This window comes from Oenanthe melanoleuca, chromosome 5 (genome assembly GCF_029582105.1).
Source record: "Oenanthe melanoleuca isolate GR-GAL-2019-014 chromosome 5, OMel1.0, whole genome shotgun sequence".
Taxonomy (NCBI): domain Eukaryota; kingdom Metazoa; phylum Chordata; class Aves; order Passeriformes; family Muscicapidae; genus Oenanthe; species Oenanthe melanoleuca.
In genome coordinates this window covers 39,861,033-39,876,120 of record NC_079339.1, presented here as the reverse complement: position 1 = coordinate 39,876,120, position 15,088 = coordinate 39,861,033, and the positions used below count along the sequence as shown (strand labels likewise).

Genomic DNA, 15,088 nt, shown 5'->3' with positions numbered 1-15,088 from the left:
GGTACATAGAGAATTTATTATCTTTGAATGACAGCTAAAAAATACTTCCTTTGAAGAAGTAGAAAGATTGTTTGAAGGAAAGAAGGTCAACTGTAATGACTCATGGTGTTTACTGTGTGCCCCATAAAACAGCAGACAATTAATCTGAATGTCCAGTATCTCCAGCTATGCTTTTATGCTGTATTTTACTTATTGGAAAATGAAATAAAAGTGAAAGTTTTCTTTGCCTCTTCTGATGCAAAATACATGATCTCTTAGCTCCTTCGAAGAATAAAATAGTGCAAATACTGGAACAGGTCTTTTTTTTTTTTAATTATTCATTGTCAGCTTAGTACTGCTAGTCTATTGGAATTCTTTGTCCCTGTGTAGTGAATTATTTTCCTTTTATTTAATTTATTTCTTTTTTCACTTCCTGAGATTACTTCATAAATCTTCTACTTGTGGTATCTATAGTTCATAAATTTTCTGCCTTGTTCTTCCTGGCAACTTTTCTTCCTGGTGATTTTCTTTTTTTTTTTTTTTTTGTTTTATTTTGTTTTGGTAACAAGGAAGTAGCACCGTCTATGTAATGTGCCTTTTCTTTCCACAATCTTTCTGGAGTCAAATACTTTTGCAGTGCTGTGAATCTGAGCAACATATGTTATTTCTGACGTATCTTTTACCTGCATTTTTTGGCTCTTTGTCTTTCCACATCTCTGTTTTAAGTTCAACAGAAAAATGATTCATGGTTTCTGTGAGACCTTTCAGATTCAGTACACGCTGTCAGATACATTTAAGTAGATTGCTCATTGTTGTCACTACAAATTACTCATTCCTGCAAACTTAATCTTTTTTTCTATGTGGAGGCCACTGTATATCTTCAATACCTTAGGAGAATACCTGTGAGACACCTTACTCAGATTCTGAGTTTTCATATTTGAGCTTCAGCAGGTTTTACAACCATTGAGAGAATCTGAACAATAAATTTCAAGGCATTTTACATACGCGTTTTTATGCTCACTTTACTAAGCCAGCTCTTGTCATAAATGGGTACAGCAGTCCATACTGGGTTAGTCATGAGCATACTTAGTTTCTTTGAAATAAAGTAGAAAGAAGCTTTTGTCTCATAACAATACAACTGCTCTTATACTCAGGTGAATACTCCAAACAGAAATTGCACTCTGGTGAAGAAAAGATGCCTTGTCAAATAAACCATCTTGCAGTTCAGAATGTTCACTAAATGTTTTTTTTAGCTGCCTGAAGTTGCTTCTTGCTGCACATTGGATTTCTTCATTGTCTGCAAATACGGACACATAAATCCTGAGTTTTGGCACCACCCAGTACACAATTAATTGTGTGTGCACAACCTGTTTGGCAATGCTTTGAAAGTGTTCAGTAAAGCTCAGAGACTCTCATGCTTGCTTAAATTCTTGGGCTTTTTTTTTTTTAATGACTGTTTGTGTCTTTTTGCATGTCCTGCCTACATTTTCAACTGCAAAGTTGCTTGGAACACAAGATATCTTTGAAGTTAATGGTATCTGGGCTCCTATATTACTAAGTAATTAGCTAAAAAGAAGCTGTTGAGTTTAGCTGCTCACATATACCAGACCACCTGTTCTTTTTCTGGTCTGTGGAATCCTGAAGCCCTTAGTTTATGTTCCTACTCAACACTCTTTTAATAGCAACATATACAGTCTGACTATCCTAGATCCATCTCTATGCCATAATTTGATTAGCATTAGTCAGCAAAGGAATTCAAAAGCTTCATCACTGTTTAGCTGGTCTTTATCCACTATCCCTTGTTAACAGCAGCCTCTACTAAGCAAATGCTGAAAATAGGTATAGTTGGTGTAGACTGAAAGTTGTATTTCAGCACTGTTAAAGCATCACTAAAACCAGTTCTTTCTGCACCTGGCAGTTTGCATCAGTAGAACCCTCTATTCACAGCCAAGTTGTCGTGTGTCTGGTACAGTCACTGCCAAGTATGCTGAGCACAGATAATGTGAAATTTGAGGGCTACTCAGTCAGAAGTTGTTAGACCATTTGAGGCTAAGCTAGACTCTCAAACTAGCCTGTTTTGGATCAGGTATCATTAATGTAGTTAATATAACTAGGTAATAACACCATTCTGTACTGCCTTTAGCACAGAGCTTTTCATCATAGCTCTGGATTGAGAGAGACTAGGCAATTGAGTTAGAACAATGATGCTTGAAGGATATTTTTTTTTGGTTGTAAGAAAGCAAATTAATTTTCATATATAGGTGCTCAAGACTAAATTACACAATTCATATATGTAACACTCTGTAGTAAAATGTGGTATTCACTTCAATTGGCATTGCAGGATGTGGTGGTAAGCCTGATCTTCACTGACATATTTTTCTAGAGTCCAAGTAGTGTTATCTCCAGTTCCTGTTAGCCTTGTCCTGGATGCTTTCTCAAATGCTAATTTGCAGATAAATGCAACTGAAGTCTTATCATTATAGTAGCATCACTCAGTTTTTCATCTAATCATCAGTGACTGCTGTACTGTGCCAATGGCTTTTGTGATCCATTGCTCTCTCTCTAGTGGCAGGCAATACTAGACTAGTTACTACTTCAGTTTCAAATTAATTTGTTTGTAATTGAATGTCCTGTTAGCAGAGGGTGAAAAGAGGCTGCTGCTGCTCATCAATTTGTTAAGTCTACTTTCTCCACCAAAAGCTCATCCTTGTTTTTACGGAAAAGCTTTTTCTAGGCAGTTAATCTCTTCTTCTTTTTTTTTTTTTAATCTTTCACTTTTCCTGCTTTCTACCTTTCAAGAACGATACTAGGTCTGGAGTGCTATATTCATGTTTTTTGATACAGAAGTGTTTGAAAGCAATGCCCTCTGATGTATACATACTCTGTCTGGTATAGTAGTTCCAAAGAGCAAGCACTAGTTGGAAATTTTGCCTTATAACAATATGCCAAAGCATATGAAATGTGTAATGTGGATGTTTGTAGCAGCAGTGTGAGCACATGACATTTGTTGCAGTTTCTGGGGAAAACCAATCTTGAGCTTTCTGAAAATGTAGAATGTTTCTAGGTGCATCACAGTTTCTTTTGTTCTGGAGAAAGTACTCCTGTTGTTTGTGACACTCCTTGTATAACTATAGGCAATGATTTTCACAGTCCTTTCTAGTAATTCCCATTGCAGACAAGAAATCCTCTTGATACTTCCCTCCATTACTTGTTATTAGCGAAGCATGGAATGAGAATGTTTTAGTGTTAGATCTTCAGCATCTTGACACCCTTTCTAGATTTTTAACTGAGCAAAGTCACTTCTGAAGTTTCAGCACATATGCATAGTAATTGGAGTGGGCCAAGGTTATTTAGAAATATTATTGCTTCCTTACATATTAATCCCCCAATATACACATATTACTGTAGTCCACAGTGACACTGCTGTGACAGAATGTTCAGCATATCAGTTATTGACCTGTAATCATCACTGCTTTCCAAACATACATATCTTGTTTTATAATGTTTGTCCAAGGATTTGTCTTCTGGGTTTATTTGAAAAATCAAATTAATTCAGTATCATGATTAATGGCTTCAGAAAACTACTCCATTTCACCATGGAATTCTGTTTTCCACTTTGTGTCTCTGGTATATTACCTTTACCTACACATGGGTTTAATCAGTGGTTGCCTCCTAATGAAAGTAACAGTGCAACTTTGGTAAGGCCTTTAACCTAGGCCTTCAGTGTCCTGTTTCCTAGCAGCACTGTCGACTTGCTGAGTGAACTGTGGCAAGCTGCTCTGCTCCCTGTTTTACCTGACTGCATAGGAGGATGAGTACTCATCAACAGCATGAGATATTCAGGCAGATTCAGCTGCAGGACTTCCAGGAAAAGTGAAACTTAAGTTATTCTTTTAGTTAAGAGCAGTTGTCTATTTTTATTTGCTGTACTAAGACTGCAAATTGGATCTTAGCAAGTCTTGCCTGGACTAGCTGCATTTGTGTTAGAATTTTTTTTTCTTAAATTATCTTGGAGCACTTCAGAGCTGAAAGGTACTACATGCTTGGCTGTGAAATATAACCTTTTCAATATCTTCCTCTTTCCCATTCTAATTCAGGGCTGTCTGATTCTGAGTGATGAACTGAATCATGCATCACTAGTGCTCGGAGCAAGACTGTCAGGAGCAACTATTCGAATCTTTAAGCACAACAGTAAGTATCAGATGGTGGACTCTGCCTTTCTGCAGGTGCTATAGATCAGATACAATATTTTCTGTCTTCTAATAGCTGGGAGTCCAATTTCATGCAAGGAAATCAATTGCTAGTTACATTAAAGGTCAGGAGACTGCTGCTACTGAAAGTTGAATCATCCTGAATCAAATTTTTTTAATATGTTCAGTACCAGCTAATAACACATCCTGAAGCTATTCTGGCCTACATCTTATGCATACTGAGAACATGCTGCCCTTTGGCAAGTCTAGGGGCACTGGTGTTTTAACATGGTTTCTTGTTCTACCATGCTTGGATAGCTCAGCATGGCTGAGTGTGTCACATAATAATGCAATCTTGTAGGGATCTAGATTACAATTAGAGAATAAGAAAGTTTAATTTTAGAACTAGATGCTATCATGCTCCTACAGTAACAAAAGTTTATGATTGCAGATGTCCTAGCTAAACTAGAAAGTCATGAATTGGCACAATGTAGTACTAAAAGAATTTTTGAGCCGTGAAGCATAGATTAAGTTCAATGAATTACTTGCTTTAAGTATTTAAGTATTTGTTTCCAAAATACACAGAATTTTAAATTTCCTAGTTTCATCTTCCTCAAAGGAGGTATTTATAATAACTTCCAGGTTAAAACTACCTAGGATATCCTTCTCTTTACTCATGATGAAAGAGGCACGTGGTTGTTCTTGATTCATAAAAACTATCTTCATTCTTCAGGTACTCCTAATGCTCTTTATAGTGTCAGTTTCTGAGATCTCGATGACTCTTGCTCTCTTAAAAGTGTATACTGGTAACAGCAAAACTTGGATGACTGCTATTATTTTTCTCTCTTTGTCCTACTTGATAGTGTGGATTCTCTCTGCTGTGCTTACTGTTTCTTTTGTGTGCGCTCTTTCTTGTTTTTTATAATTCGAATAATTTGTTTTACAAAAAAATAGAGCTTATTGTAACATTCATTTTTTCTTTTTAATGCTTCATAAATTTTGGTTGCTGGGCAAGATCACTAAAGTTTACATTCAACTTCTGCATTTGTATGGACATACTTCTGAACATTGCATCCGTTGGCAGAATTTCAAAGAACATTTGTGGCAAACATAGTTCTGGCTATGGGGAGAAGGACTTAGAAGCTGCTTTGATGAAAAATAGAAGTTTTGTGGGAATGGCCCTGGTGAAATTGGGGGATATTCATTCTAAGTTGTGGGTTTCTGTGGAAGAGGATGTAATGGCAGATTAGAATCAAGGCAAAATGTAAACAATGGTCTTGGCCTTTCAAGATGATATTCAGTTCATATTTCTGTATGTGTTCTCAGTCCTACTCTTTTTATACTCTGTGTTGCCTTTTTAATGTCATTTTCTTGAGATGTTAATGGCTTCATTCATATTCAGATTTTTAGAAATTAAGGGGGGGAAATGAAAAATTACCCTGAAATTCCTTGTTCAATGTTTTTATTTTTTTCCTGCCTTATTCTGTAGTTTGTCCTTTTTATTAAGCTCGGACTCATCTTCCCCTCCTTCTTGAAAAATTATAGTAGAACTTTATTTTCCATTGTTTTTCCTAACTGCACTAACCATGTCTTTCCTTCACTGAGAGACCTGTTGGAGAGAGGGACTACACTGCTGATTTCTTCATTGTTGACTTTCTGAACAGAAGCTGTCTTTTAACAGTCCATTACCTCACCTACTTTGCACTTTAGTTTTAGTCCAGATCTAGTTCACAATCACCTCTTGCCACTAAAGCTGCCCTAGTCTACCAGTTCTCCTTCCATGATTAATTTGTGCTCTTTTTCATGCCCTAGTGTTTCTATCTGTCTCTTGCTCAGTACTTGGCTTTTATGCTTGGATTAATCCCATCTTCACTCCTTTCCTTGGAGGTTTTTTTAAGGACCGATTCCACACGGATGTATTTGTTCACATTAGTTAGGCCTCTTAGGATCACATCAAGTGTTTGTAAGCAAAGCTTGCAAGATTTCAGAATACGTTTTTCATCTGTCTAGTTTCTGATATGCTGAACATTGTCCTCTTCCCTACACTGGTGATTCTCTTTTTTTCCTTTTCTCATTTGGTTTAGAGGCTTTCTATTCCCACTTCCAATCCCTTAAATTTTAAACAAAGAAGTAGAAAAGTACACTTGCCCTGCTTCTTTTCCTGCGCTTAGATCTATATTCTACTTATCTCTAATTGATTATCCTTGAACTTGTGTTCTAGCTCTATTCTGTTGTTCTTTTCTGAATTATTTCTATCTACAAGACATTCTTACTACTTAAATTGCCTTCTCTTTTCATCAGAATGAGGTATCTTCCTTTTTTTATCCTCCCCCAACTTTCTTTGTTTCTGCCTAATTCTCTAACTTGCACTTTTAGTTTAGAATGATGAAATCTGTCCTTGGAGTTCAGAGTCACCTATGCCCTTCAAATCTCATCCATGGGGCCTATAGGTAGATGAAGCCTGTGCTTGTTGACTTGTATATGGTCTGTCCTCCATGCTGGAGCAGTTTGTGCCTTTCTGGAGTATTGCTGTCTTTAGTCATGTCAAAGTTCAAGCTGGTAGCTGTTTTGGTACCATTTAACAGTAATTTCTGGTGCAGATATGCAAAGCCTGGAGAAGCTGCTCAAAGATGCTATTGTGCATGGGCAACCTCGTACACGGAGGCCCTGGAAAAAAATTCTTATCTTGGTGGAAGGAATATACAGGTACAAACTATTCTTTATATTCCTAAGACCCTCCACATGAGATCTAAATGCTTAGTGTTTGGGTTTCTTTGCCAAATCAAACTATGAATATTGTCACTTCATAGTTATTTCATTAGTCTCATCTGTGAATTAAATTACACTGTGAATGTCTAACATCCTGGGCTTTCTGTTGCTAGAATTGTAGCTGTACCTGGTGTTATCACAATGCTTCCCACATCCTGATCAGGTTGTAGAAATTAATTAATCAAAACTGATTATTTATATCAGAGCTGAGGTCTTAAGTTGCTTGTCCATTCCATTCTTTCTGTGCTCACTAGATTATGCTAGTGTGAATGGAATTGCACAAATTTAGTGTTTTTACTAAGAATGAATAGGAGCAGTAGGCATAGCTGTGTTAGGCATTTAAATCCTAGTGACTTCCAGTACAAAATGTGGTGTTTTGGAGTGTTACTAATGAAAACCTAGTTAGTTCTTAGAAACATCAGGTAAGTGGCTGTCAAGTCAGGATACTGACATTAGGGTGGAAGTAAAACTGAGATAATTTTATAAATGAATTATCACTGAACACGTTCCTGTGCCCTAACTTCCTGTTGCTGCTGAACAGCAGTCTGTGTGTCAGCATCCCAGAGATGCTGAACAGGTAGAAAGCAGAGATCTGGGCCCCAGGTGCAAGGAGGAGAGATGCATCTCTGCAGACTGTGATGGGTCTAGCAAATTTTAAGTGTTTGCAATAACAGAAAAGAGTAAAGAAATGAAAGTTTAGTGACTATAGGCTCTGTAAGGTGGTCCTAACTATTAAATCAACTTATACTGCATTTTTGTTTCTCAACAGTATGGAGGGATCCATAGTCCGTTTGCCTGAAGTGATTGCCCTTAAGAAGAAGTACAAATCCTATCTGTACCTTGATGAAGCTCATAGTATAGGTGCCCTGGGTCCCAGTGGCCGGGGTGTAGTGGAGTATTTTGGACTCAATCCTGAAGATGTGGATGTTATGATGGGAACATTCACCAAAAGCTTTGGAGCTGCAGGAGGATACATTGGGGGCAAGAAGGTAAAAAGCTGGGAATCTTGTGGATGGTAGTGAAGTCCGTTTGATGCAGGTGGTGGAATTCTTCATTAAGCATTTCAAATTTAGTCTATGCCTCAAGTACCCTTCTGTCCATTTGTTCCAGAATTTTACATGCTGTCTAATACTGTGGAAGTTGGCAGTGCAGAAGAGTCTAGTCTAGTATAATACCTCATAATTGTGTAGTTCTCATACAGTCAGTGATCTCAGTTTGCAGAATGTACAGTAGAAATGTAATATCTTTCTAGAAAGGGTTAGGAGTCAGGAAGCAGGGATTTCTTGATGTTACTTTTAATAAGACTTAAAGGAAAAATGCCAAAAGCTTAAGTTTTTCAATGCGTTTAGAGGAAAATCCTCTTAGGTTATTCTGGTAGAATTGATTTCCCCTGGGCACAAGCAGTTTGAAGAGTCTTTTCTGAAAAGACGCTTTTCCCCTTTCTTTTTTTTGGCTAGTTGATTGTTTTGGGTTTTGTTTGTTTCTTTTGGCATTTTGTTGGTTTGTGGTTTTGGGATTTTTGGGCCCTTTTTTTTTTTTTTGACTGCTGTATTTTTCAATTGGAAAGTACTGCTAGAAAGCGTTGCCCTTGCCAAACCTCTGATTCTCAGAGGAATGGTGTAGACAATTCCCTGTGTCACCTTTCTCATATCATAAAATATCTGATTTCACAGATCAGGCTTCTAAGCTTTATTGGAGGGCAAAATTCTACCATTTTCCTACCAGGAAAATAATTTTTTATGTATTGTGATAATTACTTCCATCCATCCAAATGGAGATGGAGCTTGGAGATATTCCTTGCAGGGTGTTTACTATAGTGAGATTAAAATTACTTCAACAATTTCCTCAGAAAAAAAAGTCATATAAATCCTTTTTCCAGAGGTAGTGAGCTAGTGGGATTGACTCCATGGCATAAGGTAAAGCAGCTAAGAGTCCTTTGCAACTGTTTTAGCTACTGATTGAGGGATTGCTTCAGAGGCCTTAAATCTTCTTACCTAGTTTATTTCAAAGTCCCTTTACAACTTCCTTTCCTTTAACTCTGATCCTAGGCAGACAGCAACAAAACATTTCCTGGCATTTTTATAATACATTTACAGCTTGTGAAAGCTACAGAGCTGTCATAATTTTATGGTAGCAAAAGATAGAATCTCTCCTGGCATTCATACTGATATTTATAATATTTTAGCATGGTTTTGTTACAGTTAACAAGCAGCTTAGATGTAAGGTGTGTTGGTCTTTTGCTCCTATATGAGCTGCTTTTGCCCTCTTAAGAAAAATAGAATATGTGTTTAAGTGGAAAATGCAGAAGGATTAGACTGAGGTTTGTGCACTCTTAAATTACATCTGCTGCTTTATTTATATTGTACTGATGAACAAGAAAGATTTTGTGACCTGTTCCTTGTTTGGTGGTTTTTGTGGGGAAAAAAAGTATATGAAGCATGATCCATAAACACCTATGGATCCTGCTGCCCACTATTTCATTTTCTTTATATTTGTACTGTTATAATAAACACTTTTGAAACTCATCCTGGGTACAGTTCAAGTAATGCAGACATAATGCAAACTGTTGTTGCAATCCACTGCTGCTGGTGTTAGCTAAACAAGTCTGTCATAGACATTTGTCTCTGATCAACACACGTCCTTTCCCTCTGATATTATTATGAGTTGTCATGTTTCTGCTGTTTCTTGTAAAGTTAATCCTTGAGATACTGGTTCTCTTACAGGGCATTCTGGAAGAGATTTTGTGTGGTGCCCTATTTTATTGTGATTAAAGATATGACAGAAGCATTTCTGAGTGCTGGGAAGGTAATGTCTGATGCCTCTTGTGTTTTGCTAGGAACTGATTGATTACCTCAGGACCTACTCTCACAGTGCTGCGTATGCAACATCAATGTCACCTCCTGTTGTAGAGCAAATCATCACCTCCGTGAAGTGCATTATGGGTGAAGATGGTACAAATATTGGTGAGTCTTTCTAGCAGTAAGCAGGTAGAAAGGGGAAGCCAGAAAGAGCCTTTATCCCTTTGACAGATAACACATTCAGTGGACACTTTCATAATTAACTATTAGTAGAATTATGGTTGGAATTTCAGGGTCAGTAAACCGGTTTACAGTTCTGCTTGGCAGATCAGCCTAATCACAGCATAAGGAATTTTCAGCTAGAGGTAAGTCATCTTAGTCCTGTCTAAGACACACTATTTTCTTTTACTGATTTTTGTTCCCTGTCACGGTATTTTAGCTACCTTCTTTTTCTTTCCATTGTCTGTCCTTTGTTATTTGCCCCACTTCAAGCATTGTTTTCAGAGTATTTTGCTGTTGTATCTTTTACAGTTGTGTACTGATTTATTGCAGGGACAGTGCTTTCAATTTTCTTCTCTAGTATAATTTAATGTTTGCATCTCAGTTAAAGTATATATGGAAATGTTTCTGAAATCCCTTTTTACTTGGGGAGCTAGAGGCATTTTTCAACATCAGTGAACGTAATGGACTAGGAGAAAAACTTCAACTATTTGTCTTTATTGTCTTAGTTTTCCTGTTTCATAATACAAATAAAAAAGGGGAAATTTGTACTACTCTCTGGGCATTCAAAGTCATGACAGATTCTTGTGTCTCATTTGCCTATGGGTAGCAGGTTCCTTCAGTTACAGCATGAAGTAAATAGCTTTTTAAGCTACCTTGGAATTGAAATAGTACAGTTTGCATATAGATTACTTTTCCCTCACAGGTAATTAAAAAACTCATACAGGATGCTGATGTAGTTTGTTGAGGGTCTGTTGGTGGCATTTAGTTTGGAGGCTCTTAGAATTCTAACTGCAGTATATGTTGAATTGTTGGAGCTTGAGGCATCTGGCCACGAGGTGGTGGTGGTGTATGCTGAAGAAATGAATTGGCTTTTGAACATGTGTCATCTGACCAGCCAACCTGTTGGATAAACTACAGTGGAAAAGCTCACTGGAGAAATGACTTGAGAATTTTCCTGTTATAACAGTTTTCATTTGGTTTGCTTATATGATCTGAGAACAGATTTAAGTGCCAGCAGTTGGTGTTGGTGGTTGCTCAGTAGAGACATTATCAGTGAGGCAAGTGCATCTGACAGCAGCCTATGTCTGTGCAAGCTTTGAGTGCTTCTGAGTGGCCCATGTGAGAGACCTGTACCAAGAGCCAGGAGCTGACTCCCTGCTCTCCAGTACAGGTATTGAGCATGCTTCACACTACACAAAAAGTTGTCTTGCTGTGGTCTTAAAAGTAATTGAGGTTTTTATAGCTGATGATTTGCCAACAATCTGTAGTCTGCTTAGGCGTTGCTTGTTTTGGGTTTCTTCCAGTGTCTGCTTTGCTTAATGAAGCGGGAAGCAAGGAATGTGTAACTGATTTCTGTTTGCAGTATTTAAACTCAGGCATTTTTGTCTATTTCTGAGGCTACAGTGTGGTATTTGTTCAAGCCAGGAGAATGGAAGTAACTTCCATTCCACACTCTTCTCCTGCCATTATGCTAGTAAGATCCATCTAAGCTGAAAAGCAAACCAGATTAGGAACCAATATAGCAAAAAAATAAAAGATCATTTTTGTTCTCATGTTGCTTAAAATGCATGTTGAGCTACATCCTACTAGTTTGTTGCCAAGAAGTACCAGAATTCCTAGGCACCTATTTCTACTAATAAAATGAGTGGTTTTAATGTTTTGACAGGTGTCTTGTTTCCAAGAAGTCTCTGCATGTCCGCTTTCTATATAAGCTTTAGCACTTTTTGCAAGTGATGGATATAATAGCTGGATAGCCAGAACACTGTCAAATCTGAAAGGATTTATCAGCTACAGATCTCGTGGAAGTGTTACTGGCTTTTTAAGCATTTTAACATTTAAGCATCAACTTTGAATTAAGATAAGCACTTTATAGGATAATTTCTGCATGAAAGTGCCTTCCTATTTATTTTCTGCAGAGTGCTGTTTCCCAGTCGTACATTTTTTAAATTGCCTTAAGTCTTTAGAGATACTATTACTTTGCAGACATTTTCTGTGGACAGAGTTGGCAAAAGTTCAATTGGGTGAACTAAGCAGCTGGTTAGTGGTAAGAAGTGTGATGACACTAAGGGCTGTCTATGTGATGTCTAAGGGCTTTGGCTGAAAAACTTCTGTTTGGATTCTGTGGCATTACAAGTGGGGCTCTGAAGGACCACTGCCTGCAGTTGGTTTGAGTATGGATTAATAAGGAGTCGATGGGTGCTGGTAATGGTTGTTAACTTTGAAATACAAGTGGAGAAATAGTGTTAAACTGGGTCACTGGTAAGCACCTCTGAATTGACTGTGTACTACAAAAATTTCATTGCTTTTAAGTTAGTCAGGCTGAACAAATCAGTAAAGGAAACTGAGATAGGGCAATGGTTTTACAACAGCACAGGAGTTGGAGCTGGAATCAGAACTGTAGATGGCTAGCTCCCAACCTCATGTTTTGAACCACATCTGAATCTTTTAATAGCTTCAAGAATGCTTTCTTGAAAAGAGCTGTTGTGGCTTCTTTGTCTGCCTGCTTCTGTTTACCATATGCTGTTTGTAAAACCTGCTGTACTCCATGGCATCAAAACTTCGTGGAAATTGTCATGTCAGATTGAGATAATCTGTAGCTGAGAAATAAGTGATAGGAACCAAGTAGTTTTTGAAGATAAAAGGGTTTTTGTCTATAATTTTGTAAGAATATGTTAATTTTCTAGGTTATTTCTAAATCTAGAGAAGTATCTGAAGACTCTAAACTTCCAATATAAGGTGTAATTACTGAAACTTTACATAACTAAAAACAGCGAATGTCTCCTTTCAGATTTTTCCAGCAAGTTGCCAGTGACTAAATTGGATATTGGTAAGAGGCAGCACAGGCAAAATACAGATGCTATGAGAAGCTTCTCTACAGAGAGTGTAAGATGTGCTTGTGTGTCAATGTGCTGCCTTAGTTGGCACAGTAGTTTCCTTTTTTATTTCTGTTCAAATTAATCTGTTAATTCTTTGTATGGTGTATGTATGTGACTAGCAGACTTAATCACCCTGAAGACAGTTATAGCAATCTAATTATATATTAATATATTACTTTTTCCTTCGTCCAGACTGCAAAAACTATGCCAACAGCTAAAGCAATGGCAGAACTACCTTATGAGTTCTTGGTAGTGGTGCTTCCAGTACTGCAGCTCCTCTACATTATCAGATCAATACTCTGTTTGTCCTATTTTACTTTGCATTACTTGTCTTGTACTATAATTGGGTAGAAGACCATCATGTCATCTTAAACAAAACATACTTGATCTGTGATCCCCTTGGGAATTTCTTCAAAGCAACAGTCATCCTCAGAAGTGTTAAGCTTAGAGAGCATATAGACTTTCTTCAGAGAACTCAGGTGACAATGTACATTAACATCTTGTATATCGTCATATTTGGCTTTAATATATGGTAGAGCAAGGTGAGCAGGAGAGATGGAGAAGTCTTCTTTCTGCAAAAATAAACTTTTGGAACTGTTTTCCAATTCAAAGTCTCTGTGGTTGAGAACTTCAATGAGAATGTGTTGCAGATGCTTGTCAGCAGTTTGGTGAATGTTGCTCTTCCTCTGTTCAGCCACAAAATGAATGAATGTCAGATAGTTTTGTAGATAAAGGATCTTTTTAAACAATGATAATAAAAAGACACAATAAGCAGACTTTTCAGGGTCATAGTATACATACACAAAGATGACAAATTGATTCTTGGAATGGAGTTCTGGAAAGCTGTAGCATAGAGCCACTTGATTCTTGCTGTTATTTAAATTGACTGTAGGGAAAATGAGACAGCTTGGTTCTTGTCATGGTAAATGAGACATTGTTGTGATTTATGATGTTAAGTACTTGACCTGTCTTGGTGAATTTTTCAGCATCAATGATTTGGTTTGAGTTAAAAGCTGGATTTTTTGCCGCTACAGTCTCACTAGGACTGGGAATCCAGCTGTCTCCTTTCTGTTATTTACATAAGAGCCAGTGATACATCCTGTACAACTGGAGTTCTCTTAGCATTGTAGCTGTTCAGGACCCAGCCTGTTTGTTGCTGTGATAACATTGCTGGGGGCAAGTGGAAGAAAATCATAAATAACCCAAGTGAGATGCAGGCAAATGAAAACATGCAAAGTGAAACCAGTCTAAGGACTGGTTACCCACCTTCAGAGGTGAAACTTAGTTTGCTCTCCTGTGTATTGGAAACTGAAGATGAACCTTAAATCCAGGTGTGTTTTAAGTTTCAACTAAAGCTGGCAGTACTAATGGCTTGTAACAGAGGTGAACTATTTCTTTCCACAGACCTTAACTCAGTGATAGTAATTATACCTCTTGACATTTGTAACAAGTTCGACTGACTTCCATGTGAGTTTTGGAAGCAAATATCCCACACTTAGTCACAGTGCCATACAGAGCATGTATAGAATAAGTCATGGATAGACCTTGCCCAAGATTGCTCTTAAATTTTGACTGAACATTGTCTTGAGCACTGTATAGAAATGAAGGATTATTATCCCACATAGTTCAGTGAAGGTAGCAGTTGTATTGGCCATCCCAGCTGCTGAACTGTTGGAAACAAATAACTGCTCTTTGAAGGCTGGTCAGTCAGTTGGCAGCACAGAGTCAGATTGGTATTTGTCTCAGGTATTTGCACCTCCGTTGTGAAGAGCCAGTAATTTATTCCATTTCATCAGTGAAAACATTAAAAGAAAATTTTTAAAAATTTCTACTCTTGCCATTGCTATGTGCAACAATATTGAGTGTGTTAAATCAGAGAAGGCAGAACCAATTATAACCAGAAGTAATAAGAATGTACAGCTGTCTTGGCAGAGAATTGAGAATAACTGAGCTGTTCAGAATTCAGGACCATTGTTATACTGTTCATATGCCCAGGGAGATGCATGCTGGCAAAAAAAACCAACAAACTAAGCTTAGATGGTCCATTTAAAGTCTGGAGGAGAAAAGACTGCAATTAGTATTTTAACTTCCATGAGGGTAATCAGATGGCCTCAAGTGAAGATAGGACCTCAGCAGTTCAATCATCTGCCTAATCAGCAGGTTTCTTAAAGTTGGACATTTTGTAACATTACCATTTCTGTCCAAAGACAAATAAACAATTATATGCAAGTACAAACATAAGCAGTAATGGAGG

The 15,088-nt window shown here is 37.5% G+C and overlaps 1 protein-coding gene across 8 annotated transcripts in view; it reads left to right on the top strand.

Moving 5' to 3' along the window:
* The window catches only part of SPTLC2 (serine palmitoyltransferase long chain base subunit 2), a 77,795-nt gene that overhangs the window by 20,740 nt on the left and 41,967 nt on the right, over positions 1-15,088 (top strand). For all 8 annotated transcript variants that reach the window (XM_056493812.1, XM_056493811.1, XM_056493810.1 and 5 more), the window contains exons 6-9: positions 4,077-4,170; positions 6,770-6,875; positions 7,708-7,927; positions 9,775-9,901. In XM_056493812.1, coding sequence (XP_056349787.1) covers positions 4,077-4,170; positions 6,770-6,875; positions 7,708-7,927; positions 9,775-9,901 — 547 coding nt within the window. The remainder of the gene's footprint in view (positions 1-4,076; positions 4,171-6,769; positions 6,876-7,707; positions 7,928-9,774; positions 9,902-15,088) is intronic.